Raw genomic sequence first — 16,751 nt, forward strand, 5'->3', positions numbered from 1 at the left:
CCGTGCCTCCCCTCAGCACTTTCTGTAGAATTTATTATGTTTCTGTTTGTTTTGCTACAGATTTCCCAGTGGGGTACCCCAGTCCAGAAAGCTGGAGCTAGCGCTGTTGGAATGAAAGTAGAAGCTAGGCTAACACATCTCCCAGTGCATAGCTACAGAAATTTCACTGCAAAGGGCTCCTCTCTGATCACACCCCTTGCTGTACCTTCATGTGCCAAGGCCTTTCAACTTGAACCCTTCTCCCGGGCACACACCTCCCCCTTTCTGCAGATACCTGTACAGAGGGATGCATTACTGTGCAAAGCAAAACAAAACCCACTCCTAATCCTTGTGCGTGGGGGGGGGGGGTAGTAAGCAGTTGTATCTTGGTTTCTGTGAGTACAGAGTGTGACTACACTTCTGTCTCGGTACATCTCACGAGGTTACCATGCGCTGCCACAAGGACTATGTCTTCTGCCGAAATCTTGCTCTGTTCCAGAGGGCTCGCGTCCGCATGCTTGCTTGCATGGCTGGATGTGAATGCTGGTTACTGGCAGCAGGGCCTCTCCGCGGGGCCAAGTGTTCTTACAACATGGCAGATGATGGTTCCTAACGCTCGCTCAAGGAGGACAAGGCAAACGCTGCCTAGCCACATAGTTTGAGAGTCATACATGATCATGTGTCCCTCTTATTCATGGGAAGCAAGTCCTTGGCTCTGTCTGCCATTTCCAGCGAAGGGAATATGGCTGACAGTACTGTCAATTGATCTGTGAATACATCTCGTTATGAACATTAGCCCCATGAGTTCCCTCTCCCCATGTTATTCGTCAGAGGAGTCTTTTCTGAGTCTGTGAAGTAATAGCCACTCTCCCATCTTCTTAATCTTCTATGCTACTCCATCCTCATCCTAACCAGTCATGTTTAAAAAGTCACATTTCCCATACTGTCTTAGTTAGGGTTTTACTGCTGTGAACAGACACCATGACCAAGGCAAGTCTTATAAAGAACAACATTTAATTGGGGCTGGCTTACAGGTTCAGAGGTTCAGTCCAGTACCATCAAGGTGGGAACATGGCAGCATCCAGGCAGACATGGTGCAGGAGGAACTGAGAGTTCTACATTTTCATCTGAAAGCTGCTACCAAAATACTGACTTCCAGGCAGCTGAGGGTCTTAAAGCCACACCCACAGTGACACACCTCCTTCAACAAGGCCACACCCACTCCAATAAGGCTACACCTACTCCAACAGGGCTATACCTTTTAATAGTGCCACTCCCTGGGCCAACCATATACAAACCATCACACGTACTTACATGACAATGATTACCTCTGCCATCTGGATATAAACCTCATGATCATAATAGCATCACTGATTGGGTCACTGAATCCCCACACTGAGAATTGACATTGAGGTTGGAGTTAATGAAAGCAGGTTGGCCTGGACCAGGCAGGAAGCAGCGTTGATTAGAATCTCCATTCCTCCTTGGCTGGCAGTGACTCGCCGCTCTGCTTCTGAAGATACACCAATAAGTGGCTGGCAGAGATGGATGTGTTATTCTGTTCTTGCTTCTCTATGGACTGGGATTGGCTTCCCTTGCTGGAAAAACCTAAGGGTCAGGGAACCTTCAGCTTCAGGAGCTGCAGGAGCTATAGGAGCCTGGTGCGGAGAAGCTAGTGACTTTCAGTGATGGTTGACAGGAAGTTAGGAAATAGAACGACCTTAGATACATGCAGGACCCTCAAGGTCCTGGATCCTCTTAGTTCAGATCCAGGACTTTGAGTAACAGGATCCTCAAAGGCTGAGTGACTTAGGCAACTTCTTGTCCCTTCCTAGGACTCAAATCGGCGAGGCATATTAGTAACTCCTGGGTATTGTTTGCCAGGAGGAAGGAACCTTAAGCCTTCATGGGAACTGCTGTTCCAAGTGGGTGGCCCCACCCCTGCAAGAGACATCAGACTGGCTGATTTATCAGAAAGCAAAAGTAGCATTAGATGATATTTTCTAGATCTTTGGCATCAGTTATCACTTTCCTCAGGCCATGTCCACGGTCCAGGGGTCTATGGCATTCTCTGTTTCAGTGCTGAGGGACCCGAACTCAGGAGTCTGGTGGCCAGCTGTGCTGCAGATGCTGAGTGAAGAGCCTAGAATCCACACTCACACATCCATTTCCCTATATTCTATATGAATAGAATAATAGCATATTCTATATGAATAATAGCAAAGACCACAGTGGCTTCCTCGAGCCCAAGATAACAGCATACACTGTACATCCTATGATACTATATATATTTTTCCCCTTACAGATGACCCTATGAATCGGTTTTGTTTATAAATTAGGTATAGTGTGAGGTTAATAATGATAATTGAGGAGAAGGGGAAATAACATATTACAAATGTGATCTCTCTCTCAAAATATCTTACAGTGCTTTTACCATCTCATAAAATGGAAACACCTATGTGTTCCCTTCAGGGTAGTCAAAAGCCCGGGATCATTCGTTCTCCTGTACCTGAGGGCTTAGTGAGTACAGAAAGGTAGAACTGGGCACAGTGCTTGCTATAGTTTGTATATGCTCAGCCCAGGGAGTAGCACTGTAAGGAGGTGTGGCCTTGTTGGAGTGGGTGTGTCACTGTGGGTATAGCTTTAAGACCCTTATCCTAGCTGCCTGGAAGTTAGTATTTTGCTAGCAGCCTTCTGATAAAGATGTGGAACTCTCAGCTCCTCCTGCACCATGTCTGCCTGGATGCTGCCATGCTCCTGCCTTGATGATAATGGACTGAACCTCTGAACCTGTTGATGTCCTCATAAGAGTTGCCTTGGTCATGGTGTCTGTTCACAGCAGAAAGACCCTAAGACAACGCTCTAGTACCAATTCAGTTAATCTGCTAAAGATGACTACTTCATGACTGACAGTTGGGGTAGCCTACACAGCTTGGGTACTCTGAATTAAAGAATGTGTCATGTCTTGACTGGGAGACAGTAGTACCATACAAGGTTTCATTGTACTACTAAGAAAAGCATGTGTTTATTCTTGTAATCTGCTTGCGGAATTTTTCTATTTAATACTTTTGGAGCTTGGATGAGTAGTGGTTAAATAAATAAATAAATAAATAAATAAATAAATGCCTACAGATAAGGGGACAGATAATACAGAGACATAGTTTCAGCAAAAGAGGGGGCAGAGGAGGTTAAATTATTCCTTCTATGCATCATTGAGAGAGAAAGTGCATTCTGGTTCCCAAGACTCTCCCATATTTGAGTCAGGACAACGTGTGCACAGCAGTAACAAACTCTGAGACCTGAGCAGCTTTATAAGCTCGCCGCTTATAAAATTCTTATAGTTCAGATGTCTCCCTTCCTCCAAGTGGCTTCGACTTTCAGATTTTGTAGCCTTTGAGTCACCGAGGTAGATAGAGAACCGTGAAGATGACACACAAATTCTGACTGCCTTGAACTGGAAATGTCCCCTGATACCCAACCCACCCCACCCCACCCCACCCCACTCAGAGAAAAAATTTAAAAGGCCAATGATAATCTAATGATCTCAGTCTAGGAAGGGGCTAGAAAATCGTAGGTCAGAATATCTAAGGAGATGATTCCAAATGCCCTAACGTGTTTACCTCCTTATTTTTTCCCCTGCAGGACAGAGCCCCAGAGCAGTCTCTTGCTTCCAGATCAGGAGGGACCTTCAGAGAAGCTGGGCCAGCGTCTGACCACTGAGGCGCTTGGAGCCAACAGCTGGGGACGAGAGAAAGCCCGCAGGGAGCTGGGTCCTGCCAGAGCACACAGGTGAGATGCTGTACCTCCTTCAAACCAACAGCAAGTTACAGCTGAGTGTGTGGCAGTGAAGTGTGCCCCCTAGGACCCCCTTCTCTTTCCCAAGTTCCTCTTTGGGAGCTTGAGCACATGCTAACATGTTCTGTAGTGAGGCAGAGGGCCAGCTTTTCAGGTCTGTGGACCCAATGGCTGTTGTCACAACTAGTTAGATCCAGGCACTGAATGCATGTGCCTGAGTTCTAATGACAGATCTATAAAAGCAGGGGGGGCAAGCTAGGCTCTGCTCCTATGAGTTAGCCTTGCCTCGATGTGACAAATACAAAACACGGAAACGAGGAAGGTTATTCTTAGCTTGTGGCTTTAGCATTTTCGCTCCGTTGTCACTCGGTTCTGTTGTTTCTGTGAAGGTGTGTGTTGAGGCAGGATGGCCGGGGGGGGGGAAGGGGGAGATGAAGGGGAGAGGGAGATAGAGGAGAAGGGGAGGAGAAGAGGAAATGGAAGGGAGGAAGAAGAGAAGATGAAGGGGAAAGGGGAGATGGAGAGGGAGATAGAACGAAGGAGAAAAGAGAGATGGGGAGGAGAGGAAGACAGGGGGAAGGGAGGGGAGAGAGGGAGATGGGGAGAAGGAAGTGGAAGGGAGAGGGAAAATTAAGGGAAGGTAGAGGAGAAGAAGGAAGGGGGGAAGGAACGAGGGAGACAGGGGAGGGGGAAAGGAGATGGAGAAGGAAGGGACTTCCCTAGTTGGGCCTCTTCCTTTTTCTATTCTTGTTCCTTTGAAAGCACACCAAATATCCAATTATCATAGTAATAGCAAATCTTCTCTCCTTATTGGATGTTCTATATGTCAATCTTCTCAGAAACACCCTCATGCACACACCCAAAAGTATACTCTACCTGTCTCCTGGGCATTACTCAATCCAGTCAGTTTGATATTGTAGCTCCACCCCCACTGGGTCATTGGTCAGATGAGACCCTGACATCTAATGATACGGTTTCTTCAGACACAGAGGTTCTACATGCCTCGGACTTTCAAACCATAATTTTTGTGTCCTGAGTTTCAGACTATTGTACACATTCCTTAAGTCAGCTGTTCAGCCACTGTCTCTTCTGTCCCCGATAGATGACAGGTACTGTGATAGACACCATAAGTGACATTTTACTGAGGCTCATAAAGGGGACACAGTGAGCAACATATGACAGCCAGTAATTAAACTGGTAATTTTGAATACTAGCTGGGGCCAGCAAGATAGCCCAGGAGATAAGGATGTTTGTGGATAAGCCTGAAGACGAAGAGTATATTCCCAGATAACTACTTGGTAGGGGGAAAGAACCAACTCCTGCAAGTTGTCTTCTGACCTCCACATGTGCACCACAACACACATGCATGCATATGCGTCCATACACAGACATGCTAAATAATAAATGCTAAGTAAACAAATAAATGCCAGTCTTTTTATCTTTACTAAACCAAGCCTAGAGTTGACAACGAAGGACCCAACACTCTCTACCTCCTGGTTTGTAATTTTCTACCTTAGACACCTAGAGCCTGGTCTATGATTGTCTCATATGAATATGTTCATAACACCATTGTATATGTGTGAGCATGCATGTAGGAGTGTGTGTTCATGCATGTGTGTATGAGTGTGCTCATGTGCAACTGTGAGAGTGTGTGCATGTAGGCATGAGTGTGTACATGTGGGAGTGTGAGAGTGTATACATGTGTGCATGGATGTGCCTGTGTGTGCATGTATGTGCATGTGTCTGTGCCTGCATGAGTGTATGTTCATGCATGTATATGTGTGTATGAGTGTGTGCATGTAGAAGTATGAGAGTGCAAGCATTTATACAGGTGTGCTTACATGCATGTGCATCTGCGTATGCATGTATGCATGAGTGTTTGTTCATGCATTAAGTATGACTGGGTGCATGTGCAACTGTGAGAGTACATGACATGGTGTGTGTTTGTGATGGTAAATGGCATGGGTGTGTGTGTGTGCTTGCGTGTGTGTGTGTGTGTGCATGTGCATGTTTGCATGAATGTCTGCATGTGGGAGTATGAGAGTCTGCACATGAGCATATATGTGTGTGTGGTGTGTGTATGTGTGTGTATGTGCATATATCTGTGCATGCATGTATAACTATGTGTTCATGCATGTGTGTATGCATGTGTGTGTGTATGTGTGTGTGTGTAGGTACACATTGGAGTACTGAATGGGTGTGTGGAAACCAGAGGTCAGCCTCAGGTTACACCTCAGGCACTGCTTGTTTTCCACATCAGGGTCTCCCACAGCTGCCCAGTGCTCACCAGTCTGGTTGCCCAACAAGCCCCCAATATCTGTTCATTGCATCCAGTGTCTAGATTTAAAGCACACGTCAGGAAGCTTGATTTTCTTTTTAAATGTGGACGCTACGTTTTTTTAGACTCTGGTCCACGCCTTAGTTAAACATCTGTGGATGGGAATAAGCACATCTCCTTCTGAAGGCTAAGGCAAGGATTGGAACAGGTCAGGCAGGCCCTGTGGTAATTGCTCTGCACTGCTGAGTACCTGATAGAAAAGGGGTGTGGAAAACGGAAAGAAAGGATCACTCTGGCTCCTGGGGGTATTTCTAGTGACCAGGATGGATAAAGGCTAAAGGAATTGCACCTCCGGTGATGGTTACATAGTGAGTTGATGGCCAGGACAGAGTGCAGAGACAACATGACCAAAATCAGGGTAGCTGTCACCTTCAAAGGCCCACCTCTAGTGACCTACTGACCTACTTCCCTCATGCAAGCTCCTTAAAGCCCACATGGCCTCTCCAAAACAGCTACCCCAGGGAAGCAAGGTTCAGACATGAGCTCTGGGGAACATTTCAGATGCAAACCATAGCCATAGGTGTAGGACACAGGAAGTCCCCAAAATACATGACACCGTGTATCAACTGAATGGTACTGTGAGTCTGAACCTCCTGTCCTCTGTGACTGATTCCCTGAGGAGTTTAAAAGCCACAGTAATGATGGTAATTAATAACCATCATATTGGTGATAAAAGAAGTCGTGCTGATTATACTTAATGACGGGGACACGTTCTGAAGGGTCTGTCCTCAGAAGATCTTGTTGTCCAAACACCTGAGAGGGGACACAGAGGACGTGGCACAGTCTACCTGTAAGCTGTGTGTCACATCTGCACGGTTCTCGGCGTAGCCGACAGCTCTGAGGGCAGTGGCAAATAAAACAGCCTGGGTCAAATGGAGTTCAAGGGCCGACAATGAAACACAGGTAGAAAGGTTTCTACTTAAAGCAAACACTGGTGATGAAGATACAGTGGCCACGCACCCCGGCCTTTGTCAGCCTGACCAAGCATTAAGATGAGCACATAACTATTTGTGCTGTGTCTTGCCTGACTGAAAACACGGTGGCATGCCCCCTACAGCATCTCCACACATGCTTGAGTGCCACTCTCGGTAGGGGTTTTTCAACTCCATTATCATCTAACAGGACGACTGTCTCATCGATCGGAGCAATGTTACGTGGCATGTGACTGTCACGCAATTCTCTTACCTGTCAACACACTCGGTGCCAGGCTGAGGCATGTGGCAGCAAACTTCTGACGCCCTGGGTACCTGGTTTAATCCTTATCTCCGAGATGACAGCAATCCAAGTTTCCAAGAGTCTCTGAGCTAAAGGGGGAACTAAAACGTACATCCAGGCCTGTGTATTTCTAGAACAATCATCTCTTAACGACGGTTCGTCCTACCTCTGACCTCTGCAGATTCAGCCACCATTACCGGAGCCACCGTTAGCTCCTCCTCAGGCACCGTACATTTTAAAACTATACACGTAACTGAGTTCTTACCTTCATCCCTGTGTGCTGAATCTCTGCAGAGTCATCCTCTGCCTCCTGCGAGGTGTGTGCACTTGGCCCCACCCCTTCACAGTGTGGACTCTCCACCGATCCACATTAACCGCTTGAACTGTCTGCTCCTGTAGCAGCTGCATCGCTGACCACTGTGCTTGACTGTCATACCTGGAACTCCAGTGTGTACGAGCATGGTGTACCCAGCCACTCCCTGCACATAACGCTAACCACCTTGTGCTTCCCAACCGATCTGTGGTGTGTTTCATAGAACGAGGGTACAGGGGAGAGATGGAGAAGTGTGGACTGTCGTGTGGGAAGGCTTTGGGGGACTACAGAGTGACTGGGTAATTATAATCACCTTACAGAGCTCGGGTCTACTAAATTTAAAGACGTCCCAATTTTACCCTACGCCTCAATTTAAATAACAAGACACTGGCTCTCAGATCCCTTGCCTCTTGGACTTTAGGATTCTAGATGTCAGAGCTCTTAGTCCTAACGAGGAAATCTTCCCTCCTTTCTGACACACTTTTAAATGCCCCGCGCCACGCCCAAATCCCTAGCAGCTGCCGCACTGAGACTCGCTCTTATGAGACAAGACGGCTCAGCACTTGGCCAGGATCCTTCATTCACAACTTGGTCATCTGGCAAATGCTTGGGTTCTTGCCGCAAGTCAAGTACTCTCTGGGGGAAGAAAGTTGCAAGTGGTCCACTCTGCCTCTAAAAGCAGCCGGTTCATCCACTGGATAGCCTACTGTGCTTCATGCTTTATAGATGTAGGGTGTGATTCAGTAGCCAGGGATCAGATTCTGATGATGTTTGTTTCCAACTTGTTAGAAGTGGCTCTCTTAAGTGTGTGTGTGTGTGTCCGTCCATATTGGTGGGGCAGAGGCCTAAACATACATTCGAATCCCTTATCATCCCTCCTGCCTACCCTGATGATCCTGATTCTTCAAATGGAATTAAATATGACGGAGTTTTATGATGTCCTAGTGAGTTGGGCCATTGCCATATGACTGTCTGCACAAAGGGCTCAGAGCAGGAAGCCCACAGGTTCAAATCCCAACTCAGACTCAAATGAGTCCTGGCTTTGTGGCCACCAGTGAGTGAGCTTGATTTTCCCAACCCCAGTTTCCTTACTCACTCATGAAATGACAGGAATCACTCTGGTCTCTCAGAGAAGGGCTTTGCCGACAAAGTTTCCTGTCTTAGTATAAAGACCAGAGTTCGATCCCAGGGGTCAGGTTTAAGAAACCAAAGAATGAGATGCAGTGGCCCACACTATGATCCCAGAGCTGGGGAAGTGAGGACAGGGGGTCTCTGACTGTCACCTACTTGGTAAGCTCCAAGCCGGTGAAAGATCCTGTCTTTAAGAAAACGATGGCAGCGGCGTTGCAGAGGGTCTTTCTCTGTGTCTGTCCTCGCCCCAGATAAAACGCCTGTCCTCGGCTGCCAGTTCTGTCTGCTGCTGTTAGCAGGATGGGGATATCTCCACTGTTGTGCTTGAGGTTTGCCCTCAAGTTATTTAATCAGCAGAGAAAGCAAACCGGATAAAGACCCCTAGACTATGTTACTAGGGCCTTGGGGACCGAGGCGCACGGAGCTCTGTGAATTCAAGGCCAGCCTGGTTTGTACAGCAAGTTTCATGGCGGCCAGGTTTGGAAAATGAGAGCCTGTCTCAGAAAGCAAAGAAGAAGAAAAAAGTTAGTCAAACAAACAAAAAACAGTGGTGGTGTCTAATGCACAAAACCCAAAGTCTCCCTCTGGTCTCCAAACACCGTGCCTTCTAAATATCGTACATCAAGCTATATAAAACTCTTTGTAGGAAAGACACCAGTGCTGGTTTTGTTGATAGTAAAAGAAGAAGAACAATACTAGCTGTTCTGGTAAAGGTGAACCAAACTCCCACACGTCTGTCCTCAAGCAGTTTCGAACCATCTCTCTTTGCTAAAGGATTTTTTTTTTTTAATCCCCGGAGCCTGCCCCAATTATAAAAGGAGATAACTTGACTTCATTTAGCTGCAACCTGTGCGTTTGAATTTAATTGAACGGGAAATAATTATTCCTGAAGAGCGGAGGTTTTGGAGGTTCTGTGAAGCAATGTAAGATATGTATCTTGTTACATTAGACCCGAGCAAATACACTTTTAATAATCGGCTTCTACTCAGCACAGCTTCTGCCTCCTCAAATTTACAGCAGGAAGTGTTGATGGGGCAGGATGGGAAGGGAGTGGGCTGGACTGCCAACTCATTATTTTTAAAGTGATTTATTTACCGAGGTGAGCCATTTGCAAATTCAATAATAAATCTATTAAGGGGCAGTTAACCTCTATAAACCTTGTTTTAAATAATCAATTGGTGTTTGGGTAACTACAGTGTCTGTCTCATTAGGCGTGCATTAAGTCTTTGAGACATTTAATTCGAGGTGTGACCAAATCAGCCATGAGGTGACAATTAGACGTTCGCCATGGGCCCATGACTCTCCAAGGAGCTGGGCCCTTACCCTTTCTCTGGCTGTGGCAGCACAGGAGCCAACGGACCCTCTCATGCTTGGCTTTTCCTTTCCCACAGTGCCTCTCAAGACAGAGACCCGACACCACCACCTTCCTCCAGGGGGAAAAAGAAAAAGAAGAAATCAACCAGGAAAAAGAGGAGGAGGTGAGGGTCCTGAAGAGAAATGAAACCTCAGAGACTCAGACAGGGGAGGAGAGAGGAGAGGAGCAATAAATTTGAATGTGACTCCACCTTGGCTTCAAATCCCTGCTTAGCTGCCTCTTAGTTGCCTGTGTGACCTGAGACTTCACCTTTCTGTGGCTTCTTTCCCCCACCCTCTTCTTAAAATGATAGTAATTATGCCAACCTCTTGGGATTTGTGAGAAGATGAAGAGAAACATCTCTGGGTATGGTGGGCTCATATCTGTAATAGTAGCACTCGGGAGTCCGAGAGGCAGAAGGATTGCTGTGAGTTTGAAGCCAGCCCGAGTTACGTGGTGCATTCTAGATCAGCCCGAGCTACAAAGTGAGACCCTGTATCACAAAAGAGGGAAATAGGGAGGCGGCTGACCTGGTGTTTAGACATCTTGTTTGGTTAATTGATAAGAATCAGTTATTACTACAGATGTTGAACTGGATTGGCTGGAGTGCAGGGGCTTATGCCAAGCACCTTGGTAAGACCTCCCTTTCGCTCCTGGCCTCGCTCCGCAAGGGAAACACTATGGCCTTTTCAGAGATGAGAAAGATAAAGACTCATAGGATGGGATGACAGAATCTGCCTTGGACTTGATTCCTAGGATCCTCTCCTGACATGGGGTTAGCACTTTATATGACTACCAGCTCGTGGCTCTTTTAGGCTTCGTGAATGTCCTGCTAGACACGAGTATTTTAATACGTTTTTATTTTTTATTTAATATTGCTGGATTCCCTCTTTGACTTGCAGTAAAACATATAGAATGCTGGCTGCCAGGGAGTAGGGATCACACCAAATCTCTCAGGCGGTGTTTATAGACGCCTGCAGGGGGCAGCAGAGAGCAATGCTGGCCGGCTTAAGAATGGACCCAGATAGGGCTCAGGGGGAGTACGATGACATCCTATGTCCCAGCCATTGTAAGGTAGGGAACTGAGCCTGCCGATTTTAGAAGTGTGCAGAATGTAGAGAAGGAAACAGCGCACGTGTGCAGCTTCCCAATTATTCCCCCAGGCACACTTCTCTAGCTGTTGATTTGTTCCTCAGCCATTTCTCTGATATTTTTGTTAAATCTACCAGTTCTTGTTGCTTTTATTTTTATCATTTTTTTTTAAGGAAATAAATTTAGCTCTTTGAGATTTGAGGTATTTTATACGAAAATATGGACTTCTGGAATCTTCCATGAGAAAGGCGGGTGCTGTGGGAAGTTGGGGCTGCACTCTCACACGGAACCCCATACCCCATCTGCTAGAGACCTGAGCCTGCTCAGCATCATGGCCCCAGGGAGAGTAACTGTTTCCCAGGTGTCCCTTGGTGGCTTCGCCCATGCTATGACATCAGAGACACAGGCTTACCCAGGAGATAGCAGAGTAGACCATGGAATATGAAAGAGGCAGAGTTGTTTTTGTTTTTGTTTTTGTTTTGTTTTGTTTTGTTTTTTTTTGAGGAAAGTCACAGATGAGGCCAAGAAGCTTTTCAGATTTAGCTAAGTGACTAACCATGAGCTGGTGCTGCTGTGCTGAACAAACCTCAGGAACACAGAGAAATCTATTCAAATCTCAGACCATCCCTGTCTGGGCTGTGTGTCTTTAGACAGGTCACTTTACCTCTCTGAATCTCACTTTTTTTTTTTGGTCTGAAAAGAGAGAATAGCAATTATGTTTACTTAGGTGTATGACACAAAATATCTAACACAAATGCAAGCTACTATCAGTATGGGGATTGGGCCTATATACCTTTAAAAAAACTGAGGTATTGTGTCCAGATGGAGAAGGGACCCATGGCAGCCTATCTTCCCTCCCTGCAGGTCCCTATCCTACAGTCCCTCGCCAGTCAAGAAGAAGAAGAAGAAAAGCTCCAAGAAACATAAACGACACAGGTACTGTCTGTTCTTCCTCTGCAGACTGGAATGCCCCAGGTGTGGCAGGGGTCAGGGGCCTGAAGGTCACCAGGGGAACCCCACATCCCCTCTGCAGCAAGCTCTTTATTTGTGTTTTGCCTCTGTCTTCAGAGTGAGTTCTGAGGAGGAACAGAGATCCATTAAAGTGAACTAGGACCAGAGATAGGAGCTGGTCAGAAGAACTCAGCAGGGTTTGGAGACCAGCCAGGACTAGAGGAGAGGCTGGGACTAAGGAATGGGGAGCCGAGGGAGCCCAGGCAGTTCCTTTGCTTCCTGGTCCTTGGGGGTGGGTAGTGAATTCTGTCCCATTTCTGCCACATTACAGGCCAAGCCAGAGCAGACAATATTATCTTGGCCATTATTTCAAAGTTCTAAGCAAAGCCTCCAGGTGTGTCCTAGAGGTAGGACCATGTTGAAGAAACATCCAGGGACCCCCACCTTGGGCTGGGAACAGGGGGGAATTATTGGATTTGGATTCTCAGTCCTGGTGTTTACTACACACCATACACACACACACACACACACACACATACACACCCCACATGTGCATGCACACCTGCACACAAATAAACACATTTGACTCCATGTATATGTGTATGTGTGCATGTGTGTGTACACACACATATACCTATACATGAATGCACACATATAGTTAAACACACTCAAGTGTGCACCCTCGTGTGCATGCATGTGCTCATACACACACACACACACACACACACACACAGAGTCAAATGCACATGTATATTTACAGAGGAGAGAAGGACTGGGACCCAGTAAAGGCAGTGGGCAAGACAGCATGTTTTAATTGAGAAATTCTTCGAAAACTTCTATAGTACCTTTCTTCTACAATGAAAGCCATATTCACGCTGTCACTTCCCATGGCCCACCAGCCACCTCGGAGGGACTTTGTGTCCATGGGGAAGTCAGCTTGCTCTACTCTACACAGGTTTGAGCCTTTGAAGTTGCTGTTGATTTTAGGGAAAGAGTGGCTTGCAATTTATTCTTGTTTGCCCACATCTTCTGATGCCCCTATACGGTTTAATTGTGTGCAGCTACTAGGGGTCATTTGGGTTTTCCTCGTCTTCAAAATGGCACCAAATAAGACTTTTCTCAGTCCAGGGGTTTGGCCACATCTCACCCTGTGTAGCTAGAATGTTCTCAAACTCGGTTTGGTCCCTCTGGCTACATCCACCACCGTGCAGGGTCTCCAGTTAAGCTGAGCACATTGGTGACTGGTGATGTGTGGTTAATCTAGAGTCTTATGTCATTCCCACCACAGAACCTGATGCTAAGGCAAGGGCATGCCTGTGATTATAGACAGACACTAGTCACCTGCCAGTGCTGAGCAGCTGGTGTCAGCATTGGGGACTTTTTTACATCTGGATCCTGAAAGGCTTCTTACTCAAGTCCTGTAATCCAGCCACTTATGAGACCAAGATGAGTAGGTCACAAGTTCAAGACTAGCCTGGCTAATTCAGTGAGGCTCCGGAAAGAGAGGAGGGTAGGGAGAATGAATACTCAGGCTCACCCTAAAGCCCCTTCCTGGCCACCCCTCTCCCCATCCCATCTGTGTTTGTGAAATGTTTGGTTAATGACAGCTGATGATTTTGGAGGCGGTAGCAAGCATAGGAGGCCCATTGAGCCTTCCCTTCCCTTAATATCAGAGCTTGAAACCTTTTTTAAACCCTTCACTTTCTCCTCGAATTACACTCAAATTTCTGAGCCCCAGAAGCAAAGCAGTGAGTAGAATCCAGCTGCCGCTCTCAAATTATTCCCGGCCACTGGGTCAGTGGTGACCATCGGGTAAAGAGATCTACATCCTACTAAGAATGAGCTGCTGGACTCGGGACCTGCTGCACACTGCGGCGGGCCAGGAGAAGGGGAACCTGGGGGAGGGAGAAACACAGAGGTGACTAGACAATGAGTTTCAAACCTCACTGCCCTCCATAGTGTGCCACAGGACGGACAGGATGGCATTGTACAAGCTGAGCGCTTAGTTTGGAGGCTGATGTACAGCAAGGGTTGTGTATGTGGAGGAGTACGGGGAGGAGGGAGGGGGAGGAGCAGGAGGAGGAAGAGGAAGAGGAACAATAGGAGGAGGGAAGCTAGAATGGGGAAGAGGGGAAATCTACAATTAAGAAGAGGGATGGGAGGACTGGGGAGCACTGTGAATTTTCCCATGCCCTCCTGGTCCAACTTCCTCCTGGAGAAGCTTGCTGGCGATGTTTTATGAGCACTGACTGAGCCCTTATGGGTCAGTATGTAAGACAGCACTTCCTAGGAGGCTTCATGTTCTTCAAAAGCTGCTGGGGAGGAGGCTTGGTGGAGTCCTGAGTTCCGCAGACCACATTGCACTAAGGTGTCATCTAGGAAGAGATACTCACTCACCTGTGTTTATTCTCTCCCCCCCCACTCCTCCCTCCCTCCCTCCCCCTTCCCTCTATTTTTCCTCCCTCTCTCTTTCCTTCGAATCAGGTCTTTCTCCAAGAAAAGGAGACACAGGTAAGACTCTTGCTGCTTCTGATTACATGCTCAGCCTCCTACTCCTGTGGGCTCTGGGTAGCTGCTGGGGTGGGCTCCCAGCTTCTATCACTGTGTTCCCATTGGGCTTCATGGGCCTCATTCCCCTCAGCAATGAGAGCCCGTGTTGATTTTCCAGATCATTTATAGCCAGCTCTGAACTTCCATGGGGTTCTGTATTGCTCCTAGACCAAGCTCTACCCAGACATTGGAAGTCAAGGCCCTTGGGGACAAAAACCCAATTATCCACCATAACTTCCTTACATTTAGACAAGGAAGAGAGGACATGCCAGTTGCCACATGAGTCTGTCACCTACAGAAGCTAATACAGACTGGGCCCTACATTTAGCTCCTTCCACAACCCAGCTCAACCTTGAGCAGTGGGCATGCAAATGGTTCACATTTGACAGATGGAGAAACTGAGACTAAGACAAAAGAGGCCAGGACTACGGCCAAAATTCAAGCCTGATCTCTCAAAGAGGCAACAGTGGCTTCTTCAGTAACAAGAGCCACATCCAAAGTAGTTCGGAGACAGCAAAGCCCCGATGTGTTTATTAATGAGTAAACAGTTATCAACAATGTCCCTGGTTGCCAGTGAGTACTATCTGTCAGCCACACGCCCTAAGCTGTTGTTCCCTTCTTCCACAGCTGAGGCAAGTGATTAAGTCACTTGTCTGATGCCATAAGAGCAGCAGAGGCAGAACTCAAATTTAGTGTGGTACCACTAGAGGAAATCAATGCACCATCCCCCTTCCAGGACCGGAGTGGATAGCAGTGGGGCCCGGTGAATATCTGAAGTCAGTCTGGCTTGAGCTAGTAGGCTCACTTACTCAGGCTTCTGCTGGTCTACCACTGGGACCCTGGTTTGTCTCATTCTGTCTACACTCTGAGGCTCTGGTACTTGAGTATTCATGGGTGGAGTGTTTCATAATCAACCAAACCCCATCTGCCTTTGTCTATTTCTGTGGCATTCTAATCCCTCGTAAACTGATTGACCAGCAGTCGCAGGAGACCATGGTCAGGGCCACATCCCAGCTCAGCTGTATAATCCTGCCCAAGTGTCTCAGACCGTCAGAGGTTGAAATTCTACAACTCCAAATGGGTTATTACAAACCATGCTTCCACCTATAGGTGGTGGGAACCACAGGGTGAGATTATTCACAACAGAGTGTTTAACTCAGAGCCTGCCTCATGCTAAGGTCTCAGTGTGGCAGATGCTGCTGCTGTGACCTTCGTGACCATCACTGTGACTAGCCTACCACAGTGAACTCAGCCTAACTCATTTTGTAAAGATGCTGGCATTGCAGCAGCCTGCCTGTGTTCAATCTTGAACTGTGCCTTTAGTGCTTTAGTTTGTTTTTACCTTGCAATTGACTGGAAGTTTCTGCTTTAGTTCCTGTAGCCCTAAAAGCAAAAGACGGGAAGAGAAGAGGCACAAAAAGCAGTGAGTACACAGACACCCCTGGAGCACCCCTGTGCAGCTTGAGGAAGCGGAAGCCTGGCCTCTCCTCAGCTGGACTGTTAGCCCCATAATACACAGGGACAGGGAGGAAACGGGTGGTGGCTGAGAGGAAGGAAGGAAGAAACAGAGGAAGGGAGGCAGAGGGCTTTGTGCTCAGTCGAAAGTAAGGGTTGGGGTATGCAGGGCTAGACAGGTTACATGGGATATGTGGGCATGTGCATGTGTGTTTGTGTGCTTGGGATGTACAGTGTATGCGTTTATGTCTCAAGTGCTCTATGTGTAATATGTATGTATACCATGTATATATGTGTATGTATCTTGTTTAAACAGTGTGCACATCATTTATAAATGTCTGTGTATTTTCATGTCATGCAAACTTCTGTGCACATGGTATGCACAGTGCATGTAACACAGCACATGTATGCATGGGATCTAGCTGTGTGAACATGAATGCATTTGTGTTCCCATGTGTGTGAGCATGGTAGCAAATAGCATTCACGTGGGTGCACCGTGGGCTCATGTGTATGAATTCTGTTCACTCTGCATGAATAATGTGTGTGTTCCATGTAGGTTGTGTGTGGGGCAGTGTTTA

At 47.1% G+C, this 16,751-nt stretch overlaps 1 protein-coding gene across 1 annotated transcript in view; it reads left to right on the top strand.

Moving 5' to 3' along the window:
* The window catches only part of SRRM4 (serine/arginine repetitive matrix 4), a gene marked incomplete at both ends in the record, with an annotated part of 150,324 nt that overhangs the window by 104,476 nt on the left and 29,097 nt on the right, over window positions 1–16,751 (top strand). The window contains 5 exons of the mRNA XM_080941386.1: window positions 3,622–3,768; window positions 10,163–10,249; window positions 12,082–12,153; window positions 14,653–14,679; window positions 16,091–16,141. Coding sequence (XP_080797512.1) covers window positions 3,622–3,768; window positions 10,163–10,249; window positions 12,082–12,153; window positions 14,653–14,679; window positions 16,091–16,141 — 384 coding nt within the window. The remainder of the gene's footprint in view (window positions 1–3,621; window positions 3,769–10,162; window positions 10,250–12,081; window positions 12,154–14,652; window positions 14,680–16,090; window positions 16,142–16,751) is intronic.

This window comes from Micromys minutus (assembly GCF_963924665.1).
Source record: "Micromys minutus genome assembly, chromosome: 29".
NCBI classification, from domain to species: Eukaryota; Metazoa; Chordata; class Mammalia; order Rodentia; family Muridae; genus Micromys; species Micromys minutus.